Below are 18651 nucleotides of genomic sequence, written 5' to 3'. Positions count from 1 at the left end.
CTTCCAGGGCTTCTCCCCTGTATGGAGGTCTCTAGGCTGTGCCCCAGGGCAACTGGCCAGAGGTCTGAGGTCTAATGCCCCAGGGCACCCAGTGAGGTGCGACCCATCACAGGAAGTTCCTAGATTCTGGGTTCTGGTCATGGACTCTTGGCTCAATGGCCCTCCAGCTCCTCTCTGACTCTTGGCTTTCTGAACACCGCAGAAGAGGGAGAGTTCAGAGTGGAAAACACCAAGCTTCACTGCCGTCTCTTTCATTTTCAACATGGCTGGAGAGTCCTTCTAGATGTCTAACTTCAAGCCTGGGGAATAGTTCTGATTTGGAGTGAACTGTCTCAGGTTCTGAACCAATACTGTAGGTGCTCTACAGATGGACCTTCTTCTAGAGTTTTTTAAACGATTATTTATTTATTTACTCATGAGAGACACACACAGAGAGGCAGAGACATAGGCAGAGGGAGAAGCAGGCTCCCTGTGGGGATCCCGATGTGGGACCCGATCCCGGGACTCCAGGATCAGGCCCTGAGCCAAAGGCAGATGCTCAACCACTGAGCCACCCAGGCACCCACCTTCTTCCAGATTTTGAAGTCTCCCCGAAACCAGCTGTCTCCCATAAAAACAGCCCCTCCCCCTGAGGGTGTCCACTATGCTAGGCATCAGGATGGCTGTCCTGTGGGTGGTAGGATCAGGGCAGATTCCAGACAGGCCCCCACCCCGGCCAGAGGGGCAGCCTCTGCCACCCCCAGAGCTCCAGGTAATAACCTAGGGGCCACGCCAGGCTCGCCAGCACCTGAGCCACCGGCAGCAGATAATGATGGGGGAGCTGGGCAGGCAGAGCCAACCCCTCAATCAGGAAGCAAATTAAAAAGGGGAGGAATCTCCCAGACAGACCACAACAATGAGACCGGCCCCCTTTCCAGGGCACTGCCCGCCCTCCCTACTACCCGCCTGATTTTGCCTGCCAGGTCCTGATACCAAGCCCTCCCCTCTAATTCCTCTCTCATGGGATCCCACTGGAGGTTTTCTGGACGACCCTGGTTGCACGTTGGTGGCAGTGCCTGATGGCCCAGGACATGGGATGCGGGGCCTCTCAGTGAGCCTTGTCTGCCGGCCTGATCTTGGAGTCCTGAAAGAGCACTGGGCACAGTGGGGGAAGGGTGAAAGAGGAAGGGTCAAGGCATGCTTTTGGTGCAGCATCTTGATGCCCACCAGGCAAACTATGGGTGGCTGTGACAAAGGGATTTATAGAGAACCCACCAACCACTGGCCAGCAGCCCCTTATCCTCTGCAAAAGATGCAAATAAATCCAGTGCAACATATATTTACTGTATACTCAGTACTAGTCACTGTATGAGATGCTGGCAGGGGTGGTGGTGGTTTACAAAGACGACCAGAAAAAGACCAGAGGAAATTCCAATCTCTTAAAGGGCTCGCAGTCTGACACACATACCACTAATTCTATCACCCATCAGTATTAAGCTGTCTGTATTTTAGGACTCTGGGACATAGGAAAGGGGAACTTGGAGAACTGGAGGAGGCTTCATAGAGGAAGAGGACATACGAGTTGGGCTTCAAGGGATCAATAGGAGCTCCCAGGCAGAGAAATGAAGAAGAGCATTTCAGACAAGGAGCAGGATGTGTCATAAAAATATGTGGACAGGGGCACCTGGCTGGATCAGTGGGTTAAGCGACCGACTCTTGATTTCAACTTGGGTCGTGATCTCAGGGTCATGAGATCCAGCCCTGAGTAGGGCTCTGCACTCATTGGGGAGTCTGCTTGAATTTCTCTCTCTCCTTCTGTCCTTCTTCTCCCACTAAAATAAATAAATGCATCTTTTTAAAAAAATATGTGGACAATAAGGATGGAGTAGAAGCCCCCTGTGGCCGGGACCTAGGGAGGGAGAGGGGTGAGCCTGGAAAGGTAGGCTGAGATCAGATGGAGGATGGGGCTTACATTCCAGGCTGAAGGGTATGGACTTTCTCCTGTAGGTAATAGGGAGCTAGTGAATGTTTTTGAGCTGAGACATGACATGATCATGATCCTGCCACCCAGGTAAGGATTTTAACTGCCCATAGAGGGTCAAAGGGAATTCTGTTGTTTTCTGCCTCTGCTTTTCTCCATGGCTGCTGGCCAGCCAGTTCAATGTCCCAGCTCCTGCTCACTGTCCTTGCTCCCTTTGCCCCAAAACTCCAGCTCGTTCCAAGCAGGCTCACAGGCCAAGCCCTTCACCATCCTTCAGCTTTCACTCAAGCTCTGCATGTCCCAGACATCCTGCTGGATCCCTCCATCTCAAGCACACAACCAGGGTCTGGGGTGGGGGAGGACGGCAGGGGGTGGGTGGTGATGTGAATAGAGGGAAGCTGGGTTCACTTCCTTCATGGACCTTTGGGTTTCTTTTTTTTTTAATTTTTTTTTATTTATTTATGATAGTCACAGAGAGAGAGAGGCAGAGACACAGGCAGAGGGAGAAGCAGGCTCCATGCACCGGGGGCCCCATGTGGGATTCGATCCCGGGTCTCCAGGATCGCGCCCTGGGCCAAAGGCAGGCGCCAAACCGCTGCGCCACCCAGGGATCCCGACCTTTGGGTTTCAATGCCTCTGTTGTGTCTTTGCACCTGACCCAGGCTTCCACACTCACTGCTGTCCTCTCCAACTGAGGAGCTTCTGGAGCCCTTGATTCCAGGGAAATATTTTTCTAAGTCACTCAGCAGGGGCTTATTCGCTTTTCCCAGAGAAACGTGCCAGGTGGAGTCAGGTGGAGTGTGTGGCATGAATATGACAGTCCCTGCCCTCCAGGAGCCTAGTGACCAGTAGGAAAAATAAGAAAACAACTCCATGGAAACAGGGCATGTGGCAATTAGTACTAGGGAAGTTCAGAGGAGTGAGCCAGTGATGTGATAATAAAAGAAGACCTCATAGAGAAAGCAGGCTTTGTGCCAGGAGCTAGAGGCTGATATATTTTCTTGAGGCAGAGGTAGGGCAGCAGGGGTGAAAAGAGTTGGAACAAAAAGTAGGAAGGCTGGACATGTTTGGTGGCTGGACATGCTGGGCTGGGCTGGAGGGTTTGTACAAGACCAATGAAAGTAGAGATTACAAAGGCGATAGAGGCCGAAAAGGGGGTTTTGTATGTCACAGGTAGCACTGGGAAGCCACTGGAGGTGTTTGAGATGGAGAGGGCCAAGCTGGAGTGGCATTTCAGCATGATCAATCTGTTATTATTTTTTAAAGATTTTATTTGTTTATGAGAGACACACAGAGAGAGGCAGAGACATAGGTAGAGGGAGAAGCAGTCTCCCTGTGGGGATCCTGATATGGGACTCGATCCCAGGACCCTGGGATCACAATCTGAGCCCAGAGCAGATGCTCAACCACTATGCCACCCCGGCGTCCTAATTAATCTGTTTTCGTTTTCAAGGACAACTTAGGTGGTTGGGCAAGAAGTGGTAGAAAGCCCATAGGAGACCTGAAAAATAATCCAGAAGAGAAGTAATGCCTGTAACCCAGTTGACGCTTCCCTAGAATTTTCACAGACCCATTCCCACTTCCAATTCCTTCCTTCACTCAACACCTATTTATTAAGCACTTACTAAGTACCAGGAGCTGTGTTAGGCTCTTTATGCATCCCTCTGTCTTGCTGACTTTTGGACGAGAAGGCAAGGGTAAACTCAGAGACCCAGTAGCTTCGGTCTCTGGAACAGGCATATGGGGAAAAAATGAGAGAACTATGTGCAGTAAGGATTTGTGGGGTGGTGTGAGGTAGGAAAGTTTGACAGCAGGAGGGTGAGCAGCTGGGGCAGCAGAAAGTTGTTGGTGGATGGGAAGAGCAAAGTTGACCACGGGATATGGAGGAGACAGGGTGCCTGGGGGAGGGGGGCTGGCCAAGCAGGAGAAAGATGGAGGACCAGAGGGATGCAGGCCTCTGGGTGAGGATGGGGGCTGGGAGGGAGAAAGGGGCGAACCCTGAGAGCTGGAGGAGGAAGTAGAGTCTTAGTCACTAGAAGTGGGTGAGGGAGGAGGCGAGGGCAGAGGAAATGGGCCCAGGCACTGGAGACAAAAGTCTGGGAGTCTGAGCCTCTGAGGAGCCACCTGGAAGGTGCAGGCTGCGGCAACATCAAACTTGGGATCTGGGTTGGCTCTGGGAAGGACTGCAGTTGGGGGAGGGGGTGGCTCTGGGGGAGCCAAGAGCAGGAAAGAGGCCTGGATGCGCCACTCACCCTGCTGGTCTTCGGCTCCCTCCAGCACTCCTCCCCTTCCCTCCGCAGACCAGAGGCTACTCCAGAGTCCCACCCCCTAGCACGGAGCTTGAGCTGGAGGCCCCAGGCCCCGTTGTGCCCACCACTGGCAATCCTACCTCATCTTTCCCTCCCTCATCGGTGGTGGGAAAGCACGCTGTTGTCATTTTGTTGTTCCGGAGGTGTGAATAGAAGAGGAAAGGTGGTCCCCTGCCAAGTGGGGTCTGGGTCGTGTTAATAGTTTCTCTCTCTCAAAACCAGTCAGGGTCTCCATACTACCCTTTACTGATCCAAAGTCTGGGGGAAGGGGTGTGGGCCAGCACGTCCAGGCCAAGGGCTGTCTTTTTCTTCCCCCCAAACTCCCCCCACCCCAAGATTCTCCCATCTTTTGGACTGGACCTGCTACCTAAGCATATGGAACCGATTGAAAGAATTTGTATGCTCACCTTATAATTTATGCAAATCAACTCTGTAATTAACTATAATTTGGAGGCATCCTTTGGTATTTGAGACATTTATCCATGAGGAAATGCCCTAGTGATAATGCTCCCGTATTAACATTATTTACTCCACCTGTGTGGTCTCCTCAGCTTGTTTCCCCCTCACTCTGATTTTCTGGGCTGGAAGGTGGGGAGGGACAGGGAAGCCCCTCCCTGGAGCCGGCCACAGTCCTGACGCCTGGGTTCTCCTGGGGATTTGTGTTGGCCCTGTCCTCCCAACTTGGCCTAGGATTGAAGGAAGGGGTGCAGCTCTGCCTCCCAAGTCCCCTGCCGCTCTACTCTCTCCTGCCTGCTGGGTAGCTGTCTGCTGAGCCTTTTAGCTGTTATAGGCCTCAGTGTTCCTATCTCTGAAATGGGGGAGAGGAAGGACCTGTCAGGGCCTTTACAAGATAATTACTGAAAAGCTAATGAAGGGACTGGGAATCCCCAGTCTAGAGATTTCTGGGGGTGCAGGGGGAGGGGCCGGATAGGAGTTCAGGATGAAGGCTCCCTGGCTCACCCTGTGCTAGGCTCAATGGGGGAGGTGGCATGCAAAGCTTGGTCACTGTACATGTGCTGAGGGGTGCACAGCAGCACCAGTCTTCAGTGCCAAGGGTCCTGGCTATGGCTGAGGACTGTACGGCTACTGCCTTGTAAAGTCTCCAGGCTACTCTCCAATGTAGGTCAGAATTCCTAGCTTCAGAGAGCTCTGGGAAACTGTCTTATTCTGTTTCATCTCCCTTCTCCTTCCTGGTCTTTTGTCCCCCTCTGCTCCAGGACATGTTCCTGTTAGCCAACATGCCTAAACTTACCACCACCCTAAAATTAAGTTCATGTAAATAGTTGGAGATGTGGGGCCACCAACTCAATTCCCCTCCAGGCCTCATCTCCCTTTCTAGGCCATATTCCCAGCCTCTGTGGGCTCCTGCAGTCCTGGGATTCCTGTACCACAGTCTATAAAAGTTCTTGGCCAGGCTCCGCCTCTGGTCTTAGGTGACTCTTCTTGTCCAACCCAAGCTGTCCTCACCCCATCTGAAGTCCGGAAGATAGTCTTTCCACCTCATTTCACGAGAGTCCCCAACCCCATAAAGTGGATGGATCCTGGGGGTTCTGAGTTGGGAAATATCTGGAAAGGGGGTGAAAGAAATGGGAAGACAGGCTCCCACAGAGGCAGGAGCCACCCTCCTGAACAGCCATCATTGATAGAGGGGAGCTCTGCAGGGAGGGAGAAGCTTGAAGGGAGAGAGTATATGTGTGTGTGTGTGTGTGTGTGTGTGTGTGTGTGTGTGTGTGTGTGTGAAGTCTTAAAAGTGGTACTTCTTTCTTTCCCACCAAATCCATGGAGAAAATCCCAGCAGCAGGGAGATGTAACATGGAGAGTTGTAGCCACCTGAGATCTCTCCACTGGATCCTGTGAGAACCACTCTGTCCCTCTCTGGCTGCCTGTCCAACCTCTGGGGAGGGAAGGAAGTCCTTTCCTCCATCCCCCACCCCCAGCTGCCTCTTCCAGCTGAAATCCTCCTTTCCTGGCAGACCTCAGAGACTCAGATCTCACCCCCTACCACTCCCCCAGGAGAGCTGGGGGCCACTGTTTCCTGGATTATCCTAAAAGCTTCCGAGAGGCCGTGAGGACTTGGCAGCAGCCCTGCCTGCGACTCTCACCTCCCCCCTCTGGCTCTGGCTGTCGCCTCCTTTATAAAGCCTGGCTCTCCCATCACCCCCACTTGCCCCTCACTGCTGCTGCCAGCTCTGGGCTCCATGGACTGGTAAGAGGGGCTAGCTATACCCTGTCCAGTTCAGGAAGCAAGAGGACCAAGTCTCCACTCTAAAGGGATCATTGAGAAGGGTTTGGAAGGCTTGATTCTCTCTGAATCTGGGAGGAGGAGATAAGAGGGAGGTCCTGGGGGGCTCTGTATGGAGAACCAAAGAGGATTCCTTTGGAAGTCTTTGGACTGGACTGGGCTGAGATCTGGGGGAGAAGTGGAGTGGTCATCCAGGGGCTTCATTCTGAGAGAAAAGATGGGCAGATGTTGATAGACATACAAGGCACACACTTCATCACGCAGAAGTTCATGCATGATAGAACACCTGCAGGAGAAGAAAGGAGAAACCTCTGTACATATCCCGTGGGTAATTCCCTTTATGATGGAGGAGAGGGGACAGACACCCCATATCCAAGCCCAAAGGTACACATATAGGGCATGATGGGTATGCACACACAAGTGTAGACACACACACACACACACGTATACAGATGCATTATCCTCAGCTGGGTTCATCTTTTAGATTAAACAGATATGGATGCTAGTGATATTTGGATCTGTAATAGAATTAGTGTCCAGCGTAGTGCCTGGCCCTGGGTCAACCCTCAGCAAGTGTTTGCTGAATGAATACAGACGAATGAAAGAGAACCGTTTGGTCCCAGCTCTGGATTCTGTCCAGGTTCCTAGGAACATGGTTGGGCAGGGTGGGATGAGGGAAGGAAAGGGGGAATGTGTTGGTATCCAGGATCATTACTTTGCAGGTTTCCAAGTACAGCCTGAAGGAGGGGGTGGGAAGTGGAAGTGGGAAGAAGAGTGGACGACCAGGAATTAGGAGACTGGGGTTCGGGTCCTTAGTCTGCTTCTAACTTTCTGTATGACGTTGAGATACTTGCCTCCCTGTTCTGGGGTTCAGTTTCCCTACCAGTAAAGTGAAGACTTATACTAGACAATTTTTATGGGCAGACGAGTTTTGATATGTTCATAGTGCAGCCTCCACAGAAGGACAACTAACATTTAGAAGGAACCACGGATAGAATGTGACTTGTCCCAGCAATCCAAGATGGGACCAGTTTGTCCTATTAAAGTCAAGATCCTAGATGGCTTTGGTCTGGGGATCAGTTTGAGAATGGTATCCCCTTCACCTTCAGCATCTAAGGGAGCCGGACTCCTGGGTCCAGTGCTGTTGCTCTAGTGAGGCCAGATGGAATAGCAGGTAGAACAGGGCTTTGGAGCCTGACAGATCTGGACTCAGTTTCCTTCTCTGTCTCATTCAATAGCTCAGAAATCATGGGCAGGTCATTGAACTTCTTTGATCCTTGGCAGAACTCTTCATCTGTATGATGGGAATAATAAGAACAACTTTTCTGCATGCCCATGAGAATTAGAGGTATTTGTGTAAAGCACCAGGAACAAAGTAGATGCTCAATAAATAAATGGTGGTCATGATGACCATGGAGACTAATGAGGCTGCTCTGGGTACAAAATGATAGCTGAGTATAAATGAGGTGTGAGAAGAGGGGTGGTAGGATTGGACACTTATGGCAAAATCTATTTACCCCTTTTGGGGAATAAGGAGAAAGTCCAGGAATGGCCCAAGTTTTGGGTAAATAGTTTGTGTGCAAGACGTGGTGGGCAGCATTATTCAGTTTTGAGAAGACATAAGAGTACTGGGCAGCGGTGATGTTGGCAGTTGTGTCAATATCAGACCATGGGCACTGTTTAATAGGAAAAGATCTGGCAAGTGGGAAATGGAAGGGACTGGAATCAGAAGAATACAAGGGTGGGGGTGGCACTGGAAGACAGTACCTTAAATCAGAGGCAGAAAGCTAAGCAGGGCAGGAAAGCCAGATGGCTGGGTTTTCTGAGACAACTCTAGTATGAGCCACAGGCAGATTGGAGGGTCTTTGCTCCTGGGGTGAAAGTGGGGTGGGAAGTCTATCATCCAGGGGTTAGATCCCTTTCCCTGTTGTTTTCCAGGGAAGGACGGAAGGAGCCAGGAAGATAAAATAATCTGGTGCCTAGAAAAAAATGGGAGGTGGGGGAACTTATCACTGCACAAGTGTTAGCACCTTAAGAGCAATAGCTTTGGAGTGTCTTGGTGGCTCAGTCCATTAAGTGTCTGCTTTTGGCTCAGGTCATCATCCCAGGAGGGGCCTCAACCTGAGCCCCCCCCCCCACTGGGGAGTTTGCTTCTTCCTCTCCCTCTGCCCTTCCCCCTGCTTGTGCTCTCTCACTCTCCCTTTTTTCCCTTTCTCTCTCTCAAAAAAAAAAAAATAAATAAATAAATAAAAACAAAGAGCAGTAGCTTCAGAGATAGTCAGAAGGCCAGTGGGCGGCAGGGAGGAAGGAGGCAGAGAATTAATTAGCCTATGGGTTAAATCACACTTAACACGGGAGTCCAAGTTACAGGCTCCATTCTGGACATGGCTGTGAGTGAACACAGTGAGCAGAGAGAAAACCATGTTGCTAGAGAGCTGTGGATGTAGCAGGAGCCAGAAAAATCCAGAGCAGTTCTTGAGAATCTACATCACAGAGGTCTGAGGGTCCAGAAGAAGGAAATTCTCGACTGATCATAAAGTACAATCCCTGACATCCCTGGATTGCCTCCAGGCTTCCCAAGCGCCTGTCTTTTTTATCCTGCAGGGCAACTGCTCTAACTGCATTTTAACCCAGGAAGAAACTGAGGCTCCAAGCAACCTGACCCACCAGGTCAGCTTAGCAAGTCCAGGGCTGGGGCTAGAATTTAGGTCTACCAACTTCTTGTCCAAAGATCTTGTGACTATTACCTTAATCCAACAAATATTTGCTGGGAACCCACTTATTTAATAATTATAACAGCATTTTTCCGTTGCTTTTTTAAGCTTACCAGGGGACCCAGGGGCTAAGTATTTTAGGTACATCAATTCTTTTATGCTCCAGGAAAGTCTCCCAATTTGAGCTCAGGTTGCCTAGATTGTTTTAGGAAAGAGGGATAAACAGAAGAATCAGACATTGACCCCAAATGGATATAAGACTGTGGGTTTAGGGGGAAAACCACACATGCAAAGGCTGATTTTCAGGTGGTTCGTGGATTCAGTTTAGTCGTTTATAGTGCACTTCGAGTAGGTCCCCAACGGAAATTCGAGCAGGATCAAGCAATAGTGGAATCGAGGCTGTAGAGGTGAGATTGAATCATCCTAAATTCTGGTCCTGCTGTGCGTAATAGACTGCAAAGACAAAAAACGAAATTTAAAAAGCCGATGGCAAAGCGCACAAGTAAAGTCAAACGGCGCAACGAAAAAAAAATACGGAAATCGATCCGAATTCCCCTGCAAGAAAGGAGTCCCTTCGGGAGGTCAGCGCGGCGGGTGGAGGAGGCACCGATCGGAAGGGGAGCCTCGGCTACCCGGGCGCACAGGCCAGTCGGGCGAGGAGGAGGGAGGGACTCTCCTAGCCACTGGCGCTCGATAATCTCGACCAACTGAGACCTTGAGAGAATTTTTTCGGTGGGCGCCCTGAACGCCCCGAAATTTTGCCAGGATGTTGCATTGTGTGTGTGTATTTGTTTTCATCAAAGGAATCCCGGAATCTTAAGAAACTTCGCTTTAGAGATTCAGGTGAGAATTGTGCAAGGGGTGGATCGATTCTTTCCAGAAGAGTTCCTACCCAGGGTCATTCAGGCAGGCGCCTAGCCCCAACTTTCAGAGAAGGGAGCGGGGGGGGGGGGTCTCAAGGGGTGGCAGGGCGGACGCAGACCGCGCGGCTCCCGGACGCAGGGGTCGCCTATTTGAGAGGTGGACTTAGGGGGCGCTGGGGTTGTTGCCCAAGGGGACATGGGGAGTGAGGGCTGGGGGCGCCTGGGAGACGAATAGGGGTAGGCAGACAAGGGCAAGTGGGAGAGCAGGGGAGCGGGCAGAGAAGAGGAGGCCCCCCAAAAGGGCGAGTGACCGGAGAGGGAGAGGCAGAAAGCCGGGACGAAAGGCCGGGGGAGGGGTGTGGTGCTGGAGCGAAGCGGCGGGGGGAGGTTCTCACGGCCTAGGCCTGGGGTGCACCCGACACATCCTTGGCGCTCAGTCCTGTTTCCTTTTGCTCTCAGGACCCCGGCAGCGCTGCCCACCCGGGAGGGTGGGTCGAGCGCCGAGGCAGCAAGCGGCGCCCTGAGGGACGCCCCTAATCACCCCGGGCCCCCGCCCCCTTCTCCGGGCCCCCGGGGTCTGAGTCCCGCGTCCCCCGCCAGACCCGGCCGGCTCCGCGGCAGTTCTGCGCGCGAGGGGCGGGTCTCCGAGCCTGGGAATCTCTCCGCCCAGGACCCCGGCCCGGGAGCCGAGGGGCCGGGGAGGAGCGAGGGAGGGGCGGAGGCGACCCAGTTAGCGAGCCCGCCCCCTCTCCGCCGGCCCGGCCGCCCCAGCCTCGGGTCCGGCCGAGCCCGCAAGGGTTAAAGGCGGCGGCAGGTGAGGTGGGCGGGGCCGCGGACTCGGGGGAAAAAGGAGCGCAGGGCAGAGGATGAAGGCAGAGAGCGCGGGTGAGTCACGGGCGGAGCTGGCCTCGCTCGCTCGCTCGCTCGCTCCCAGGCTCCCGCCCGCCCGCCGCCCTCCCGCCCGCCCGCCGCTCCTCCGCCGCCCGCCGCCGGGTCTGGTCGCGGCCCCCGCTTGTCCTCGGCTCCGGCCCCTCGCCGCTGGAGAGCCCTTCGGCGCGCAGGGCCCATGAGCAACCGTCGGTAGCGCGCCAGCCTGCCGAGCCCGGAGCCCGAGCACAGCCTCGAGGTAGGAGCCAGGGTCGGGGCGGCGAGGGGCGCGCGCCCCGGGGATCCTCTCGAAAAGCAGCGCCCCGAACTCGCCGCAGCCCGCGGTGGCCTCGGGGGAGGTGGTCCTAAAGAATCCGAGGAGCTTAGGGCCCCGGCCGAACGACAACTGGGCGGAAGGGCGAGACGGGGGACCGGAGAAACTGGAGCGACTGGGACAACCGGAGGCCTGGGCCCTTGGGGACTGGGAGCACGGAAGCCCTGGCCACCTGAGCGCCGGTGATCGGGAGAGGGAGACGGCGGAAGGGGGAGGAAGGGTGTCTCTACCCGGCTTCCTGCGTCGGGGCGCGGGAAGCCGAGAGTGCGCGCCCTGCTGCCTCCCTTCCTGAACCCTGGCATCCCGAGACCGGGCTCCCTGGCTCTGCGTCGGGAGAGGCCACTCTGGAGCCTGGGTCGTTACCCCCCACGCCAGTCCCTGGGGCAGTTCCCAGACGCCAAAAGCTATTAGGGTCCTAGGCCTCGCGGCTCCCGACCGGCCCCTCCTGGGCTGCCGCGCCTGGGCCCGAGGCTCCATTCCTGCTGCTTCACCCAGTTCCTTTCTTGTGGTAAGGCAGCCGGAGCCTGAGTAGGCGCCCCAGTCCCCCTCTCCCCCCCTCTCCCAAACTACCTGGGCCACTTCTTTGGTCGCAGAGGCCAAAGGTGGTAGGGTCAGCGGAGCGGTGCTTTGGAACGAAGTCCCGGCCCTAAACCACTGAACCTCCTCCCCCACCATCAGAGAAGTCCAGGCGCACGGACTCACACCTGAAGCACCAGGGCTCCCAGGCCTTAGGGAGAGGTGGTGAGAAAGAGGACCTTCAAATCACAGATACGTGGTTAAGAATGAGGTGGACGTCTTTAGGCTCCCCACAATTTAGGGAAAGGGTAACAGACCAGGAGTCCAGGGATCTGGTTCACAGAGTACATATTTGTTGATGGAACAAGTAAATGAATGTCTGTTCCAGTTACCTCTCCAAATACTGCCTCAGTTTCCTCTTTTTTTTTTTTTTTTTTTTTAATAAGAGGGTTGCTTGAAGAGTGGTTCTCAACACTTTGCAGCATCTGGGAACCATCTGCAGAACTCCTAAAAATGATCCATGCCTAGAATGCACTCCCTTATATAATCTCTTGGGGGTAATTCTTAATTTCTGTGATTCTGGTTTTTCTTGTTCCCCCTTGCTGTCCCTACTTTGACATCCTTTACCGGGGTGACAGTTTTACCTTCCTGAGCTTGTTAGTAAGCTCTTCTCTGGCTGACCCCCTTCCCTGGGAAAGCTGACCCCTCCCAGCTTCACATCTGGGTCTCCCCTCAATTGAAGGAAGGGATGGGTAGCAGCCAGACAGAGCTGGCTGGCGCCAGTGTGGGTCAGGACAGCAGAGGAGGCTTAACTTTCTCTGGTAGGGAGATGTCCCCTGGGAATGGGCACTGTGGCTATAGGGGGTGGGGTGGGGGGTGGCGGCGGGGTGAAGTCCTTGCCTGAGGGAAAGGGGTGGGGGCCAGTGTGGAAGGGGATTTGCTGGGGCCATGGCAACCCAGTCAGGCAGAGAGCTGAGGGGAATGGAATGAGGTCTCTTTCTCTAATATCTCAGAACCTGCTTTGGGCTTTGGAAAGTCAGATCACCTCAAGCTTTGAGTTTCAGAAAGAGACCACCACCCTCTCCTCATCTGGGTCCTCTGGTTCCCTAGTTAAACTAGGGAAGCAGAGATGAGTCTCGGTCCTCCAGTGGGGTGGCAGCCCGTCTGCAGGGGGTAAATGCCACTGCCCTTTGCACCAGCCTGGGCACCTGGGGTGGGGATGGTTTGAGCGCTGTACTGTAGGTGTATCTGACCTACCAGCCTGGGACCAGCCCAACTCTCAGGATTCTTGGAGTCCCCACAGGAGGGATCAGCTAGATGAAGGTAGACTCACCCCCCCCCATCCTTGGCTGGGAACCTCATACCCTCAACCCTTCCTATGACTCTCAAATTCTGTTTATGAGTCTTTAGTCCCCACTCAGAGGTGCCTTCCTCTTTTTCACTTGCCGGCCAGCTGCCAGCCCAGCCCAGCGGGAGAGGAGCACTGTGCAGGGAGGGTATCTGGGTTAGGACTAGAAGTGAGTTGGCGACTTTGCTCACTTCACCTCTTCTTTGCCTCCCTTAGGTTCCACTTGAGGTGCTCCTGACCATCCCTGCTCCCCACCCCACCCAGGATCCCGGCAATGCTAACCGCTGTCTGCGGCTCTCTGGGCAGCCAGCACACGGACGCGCCTCACGCCTCCCCACCGCGCCTGGACCTGCAGCCTCTCCAAACATACCAGGGCCACACGAGCCCCGAGGCCGGGGACTACCCCTCCCCGCTGCAGCCTGGAGAGCTGCAGAGCCTCCCGCTGGGCCCTGAGGTGGACTTCTCGCAGGGCTATGAGCTGCCGGGGGCCTCCTCTCGGGTGACCTGCGAGGACCTGGAAAGCGACAGTCCCTTGGCCCCGGGACCCTTTTCCAAGCTCCTGCAGCCGGACATGTCACACCATTACGAATCGTGGTTCCGGCCAACTCACCCCGGCGCCGAGGATGGCTCGTGGTGGGACCTGCATCCGAGCACCAGCTGGATGGACCTCCCCCACACTCAGGGCGCGCTGACCTCACCCGGCCACCCCGGGGCGCTTCAGGCCGGCTTGGGGGGCTATGTCGGAGACCACCAGCTCTGCGCGCCGCCGCCCCACCCACACCCGCACCACCTCCTCCCGGCCGCCGGAGGGCAGCACCTCCTGGGGCCTCCCGACGGGGCCAAGGCCTTGGAAGCGGCCGCCCCGGAGTCCCAGGGGCTAGATTCCAGTCTGGACGGAGCCGCCCGGCCCAAAGGCTCCCGGCGGTCAGTGCCGCGCAGCTCGGGCCAGACCGTGTGCCGCTGCCCCAACTGCCTGGAGGCGGAGCGACTGGGGGCTCCGTGCGGGCCCGACGGGGGCAAGAAGAAGCATTTGCACAACTGCCACATCCCGGGCTGCGGGAAGGCCTACGCCAAGACGTCGCACCTGAAGGCGCACCTGCGCTGGCACAGCGGCGACCGTCCCTTCGTGTGCAACTGGCTCTTCTGCGGCAAGCGCTTCACGCGCTCCGACGAGCTGCAGCGCCACCTCCAGACCCACACGGGCACCAAGAAGTTCCCCTGTGCGGTCTGCAGCCGCGTCTTCATGCGCAGCGACCACCTGGCCAAGCACATGAAAACCCACGAGGGCGCCAAAGAGGAGGCGGCAGGGGCGGCCCCGGGCGAGGGCAAGGCCGGCGGAGCGGTGGAACCCCCCGGGGGCAAAGGCAAGCGGGAGGCGGAGGGCAGCGCGGCTCCCTCCAACTGAGCTCCTCCGGTACCGCTCCCCCCAGCTGGTGTCCCTTGGCGGCGCGAGAGGAGATGTCCCGCTGGGCTGATCGACGCCCGTGGGGGGCGCCTTGTGTACGGGGAGGAGGTGGTTATTTATTGAGGGGGAGAAGAAGGGGTGCGGGGTCAGGGAGACGGGGCGCTAGGGGTTCTTTTAGTCTCTGGGGCTGGACCAGACGTGTTTGACTGGCTGGGCTGGGAGGAGCGGAGCAAAAGCCTCTCTGTCCTCCCCTTCCTCACTACTTCACTCCTGTGCCTCTGCTGGGGGTTTGGGGTGGGGTCCCCCTGCCGCGGCTGGAGGGCGGAGGGGACCTGCTGGAAGAGACGGCGCGTCCCCGGAGCAGAGAGGAGTGGGGCCGCCGCGGGCGCTGCGGGTAGCTGCCTGGACACGTCCTCAGCGCCTGGGAACCGGGACATAAAAGCGCCTCTGGACCCGCCCTGCGGCCCAGGTCCCTTTCATCCCCCCTTATAGTGCTTCTATCCCCATGGTTTCCCCAGGGAAAGCCAAGGTGGAGTGGGGGAGACAGGGGTCCCCCTTCGGGAGGGGTCTCTATCTGGTTGGGAGGGTTGTTGCTGTAGAAATAACTCCTTTGATGTGCCTCCTGATTAACCCTTCCAAACCCACTCTGATGGAGCCATGAAGGAAGAAGGGGAAGAGGCCAGAACCGCAGACAGCTTCCCAGCCAGAGCGGTGGGGTGGAGAGAGCTAGACTGGGGGGAGGAGCACAAAAAGGCCCCTTCTAAAATGAGAGAAATGGATTTGGTGGGAACTAACTAATGGAAGGAACTAACCCCTTACCTCTCTAACTCGGATTCAGTCCTTAATAACTCATGGGTTTGTTTTTTTTTTTTTTTGAAAAATAAATAAAAAAAATAAAGTTCAGTATAGTTCCCACTCCCCACCTGCTACTTGATCTAGGTTTTCAAGGCAACCAGAAACCCCAGCCCCCACTCTAGCATTGATGTAGTTCCTGGTCCTGGGTCCCCTCAATCATTTATCGTTCCCTTAGGGACAGAAGGAAAAGGGTTACCTTGGTTGTCTGGGGAGTAGATGGGGTGTCCCAGTGGAGAGACATCCAGTGGTCCCCACTCAGAGTGGAGGACTCTGCCCCTGCCCAGCCATCTTCTGTTCACTGAGAAGCTAAGGCTCACCCTTCCTTTTCTCTACCTTCTCCTTTCTCTGTTGCCCTGCAAGCCTTGCCCCTCCTGTAGGGTGTGTGTTAGGGGGCTCCTTTCTCTCCATCTCAATTCCGGCCAGGGGGACTCCCCTTTCATATGAAGGAGGTGTTCTCCTACTGGAAGGGGTCTGCCTTCTGAGGTGATGTCCAGAAAGCTATCCCTGTCCCCTCCTTTAGATGCTAGAAATACATCCTGGTTGTGATCTTGGAGTGGGGGCTGGGGAGGGGAAAGCCTAGCAGGGGTGGGGCCAGGCAAAGGGAAGGAAGCAGATAGGGGTAAGGATCTGGAACTGGTAGCCTTTTCCAGGCTAGAGGTAGAGGCTGTAAGATTGTCTCTGACCTCCCCTGATCCCTTGCCCCTCTTTCTCCACCCAGAGCCCTATGTGAGGATTAGTTGTGTATTGATTTTTAAGTTATAAGCAAAAGGTATTTTATTTAATATTAGGGCATGTGTGTGTGCATGCTGTTTGTACCTGTATGTGTGTATGTGTGTGTGTATGTGTGTTTCTCTACTGAGCCTGGGGTCTCCAGCTGGAGAGACCCCACCTTGTTCACCTGTCCAAGGTCCTAGGACTTAGGCCCACAGTGTCTCTTCCTCTCTTGGGATGCTGGAGCCCAGTCCCAGGACTGGGAGCTAAAAGGGAAGTAGGTTTGGGGTCTGGGTAGGAATATGCATTTGTGTAGAAGGGAGCCCTTCTTAAAAGGGACAGGGTGACTCTCCCTGAGAGACTCATGGGCCTGGGGTAGTTTAAGAAATTATGTTCTTTCTTTTTGCTCCCTCTTTACCCTACCTCTTGCTACCCCAACCAGAGGTCCCTTTCCTCGCTGAGAGGGTTGGGGGCAGGAGAGAGTTGGCATTGCCTGCAGGTTGCCAGGCTGGCGGGGGGGGGGGGGGAGAGGGAGGACACTATGAGTGTGGGATGCCTTTCTCCACCCATCGAAACCAGCCACCCCCTCCCTGTGCCACCAGGACAGCCCTCCCCAGTGACCATTCTAAAGGGAACTCCAGAATGGGTGTTGGGGCTGGGGGGGTACTGGTGTTGCCCCTGTGGAGGACTTGAGCTCTCAGGATGCGGGTGAGGGCTTTGGATGGGTTTTCTTCTGCTCCCCTCCTTTATAGATCTAGGTTGCTTGGCTGTCTGCCCCCTTCTAGGCAGCCCCCTAGAGGAGAAATGTAGGATTTTTTCCTTTAACTGCTGTGAACCCACTTTGGGGGGTGAGGAGGAGGAAGAAACAGCCTGTTTTTTATGCCATAATAAAGTCATCAACCACATCATTGCTTCATTTGTCTTCAGCTCTGGTTTCCTTTTTGACTCAGTGTCCCTCAGTGGTGAGGACCAGGCCGGGCTGCAGGGTGGGGTGGACACTTCCCTTTGATGCCGCAGCTCTGCTGCAGCCTCTCCTCCCTTTGTTTGGGGCAAAGCGGAGCTGATTGAAGGGACAGATCCTTACCGGGAGGTGGCTGGTGCCCGGGGGAGGGAGGAGCTCCCTCAGGGTTGATCACTGGGCTGACTGTCCCTCCCTGGAGATGAGAAGGTTCTAGATATTTCCTTCCTCCTCCACACATAAGCCCCCTCTTTCCCCTTCCCTGTCAAGAACGCTGGTTCCCTGCCTCTCCGGGAGAGAGCCAACCTCCCTACTCAGTCACAGTCACCCCACCCCCGTGGGGGTGTGATGGGTCTCTTTGGCTGTGAGGCGGGGGTGACTGGCAGTGATTTCTTCACCCAGGATGATCCCTATCAGGGACAAGGCGATGAAAGGCAGCCAAGATATCTGATGGGCTCCCGCCCAGCTGGAAAGTATGAGGGAAGGATCCTCCTGCAACTCCCAGCTAGAGGGCCTGCCACAGTTACACAAACAGTGCTCACGAACGAATGCACCCGCACTGGACCCACCGGGTGGCCAGGGATGTGCAGAAACGCCCATGTGTACGCACTTTCCTGGGCTGCCCAATGCCTGCTATGCGGCTGGGGCCTAATTCGGGTGAAATGAATAAAAGACCTCAGGAGACCAGAGGGTGAAGCTAGGAAGGTCGACAGAGGAGCTATTTGGCTCGAAAGGGGCAGGTTGAGTATTGCGTCCTTTCACCGTCCCAGCCTACATTTTGACCACAATTCTTATCTTCACTAGTGGGATTCCTGTTTCCCCCACTCCACCCCTAACCCAATTTCCTGGAGCCAAATCTGGTACCCAATTGGCTCATCCCATCACATGCTTGGGAGAATCTGGGGTCACAAAAGTTAAGGCCTTTTGGGGATGGGGAGTATCAATGATTTAGGGCTTACAGATAGACGCAGACTGATTTTACGGGGAGTAGCTATTTGCTTTCTCTTGCTCCCAGAGTTAGAAACCTGAGAGGAGGAGGGGCAGGCATATACTCCAGTGACCTGGTGCCCGCCCCACTCTGTGGGGCGCCTCTTTTGTGTTCCTACTTCTGGGGGAGTTAGACCCCCAGGAACCCGATGAGCCCTTTCTTCCTTTAGCCCATCGCTGCCCCCAGGGACAAGAGGGCAGCTGTGGGGCCGGCTGGGCCTGTCTGGGCAGGGCTGGGGCCACCCCTCCTCCCCTTGCAGCTCCTCCTGCTGACCTGCATTCTTAGCGGGGGCCTTTGGTGGGGCTCTGATGTTTGCTCACTGGCTCGCATTGGCAGTAATGCTGCTTGGCTGGCCTACCCCCCCCCCCCCCCCAGGGAACCCAAGGCCACCACTGACCCCTCAGATCTGGCACCCCCAGTGGGACGATCCTAGAGGGACCAGGAAGGAATTAGGGAACTCAGGCCACGTGGCTGACCCTTTGGGCAACCTCTCTGAGTGGCCACCTCTTCTCTTGGGAGGTGGGAGTATAGGCTCACTAGGACGGGTGAGTGAAATCAGAAATGAGAAAGTGCCCCAGGAG

At 55.3% G+C, this 18651-nt stretch overlaps 1 protein-coding gene across 1 annotated transcript; it reads left to right on the top strand.

Moving 5' to 3' along the window:
* The first annotated feature begins 11034 nt into the window (after positions 1-11034).
* Positions 11035-17029, top strand: SP6 (Sp6 transcription factor). Its single transcript, XM_055336815.1, has 2 exons — positions 11035-11214; positions 13370-17029. The coding sequence occupies exon 2, from the start codon at positions 13428-13430 to the stop codon at positions 14556-14558; it is 1131 nt and encodes a 376-aa protein (XP_055192790.1). The 5' UTR covers positions 11035-11214; positions 13370-13427; the 3' UTR covers positions 14559-17029.
* The last annotated feature ends 1622 nt before the right edge of the window (positions 17030-18651 follow it).

Source organism: Nyctereutes procyonoides, unplaced genomic scaffold (genome assembly GCF_905146905.1).
Source record: "Nyctereutes procyonoides isolate TBG_1078 unplaced genomic scaffold, NYPRO_anot_genome, whole genome shotgun sequence".
Lineage (NCBI taxonomy): Eukaryota > Metazoa > Chordata > Mammalia > Carnivora > Canidae > Nyctereutes > Nyctereutes procyonoides.
This window is presented reverse-complemented; position numbering and strand designations above follow the sequence as displayed.

What these genes read in the sequence shown, in the direction of transcription:
- SP6 (XM_055336815.1), top strand. Translation starts at nt 13,428, where the DNA reads ATGCTAACCGCTGTCTGCGGCTCTCTGGGCAGCCAGCACACGGACGCG.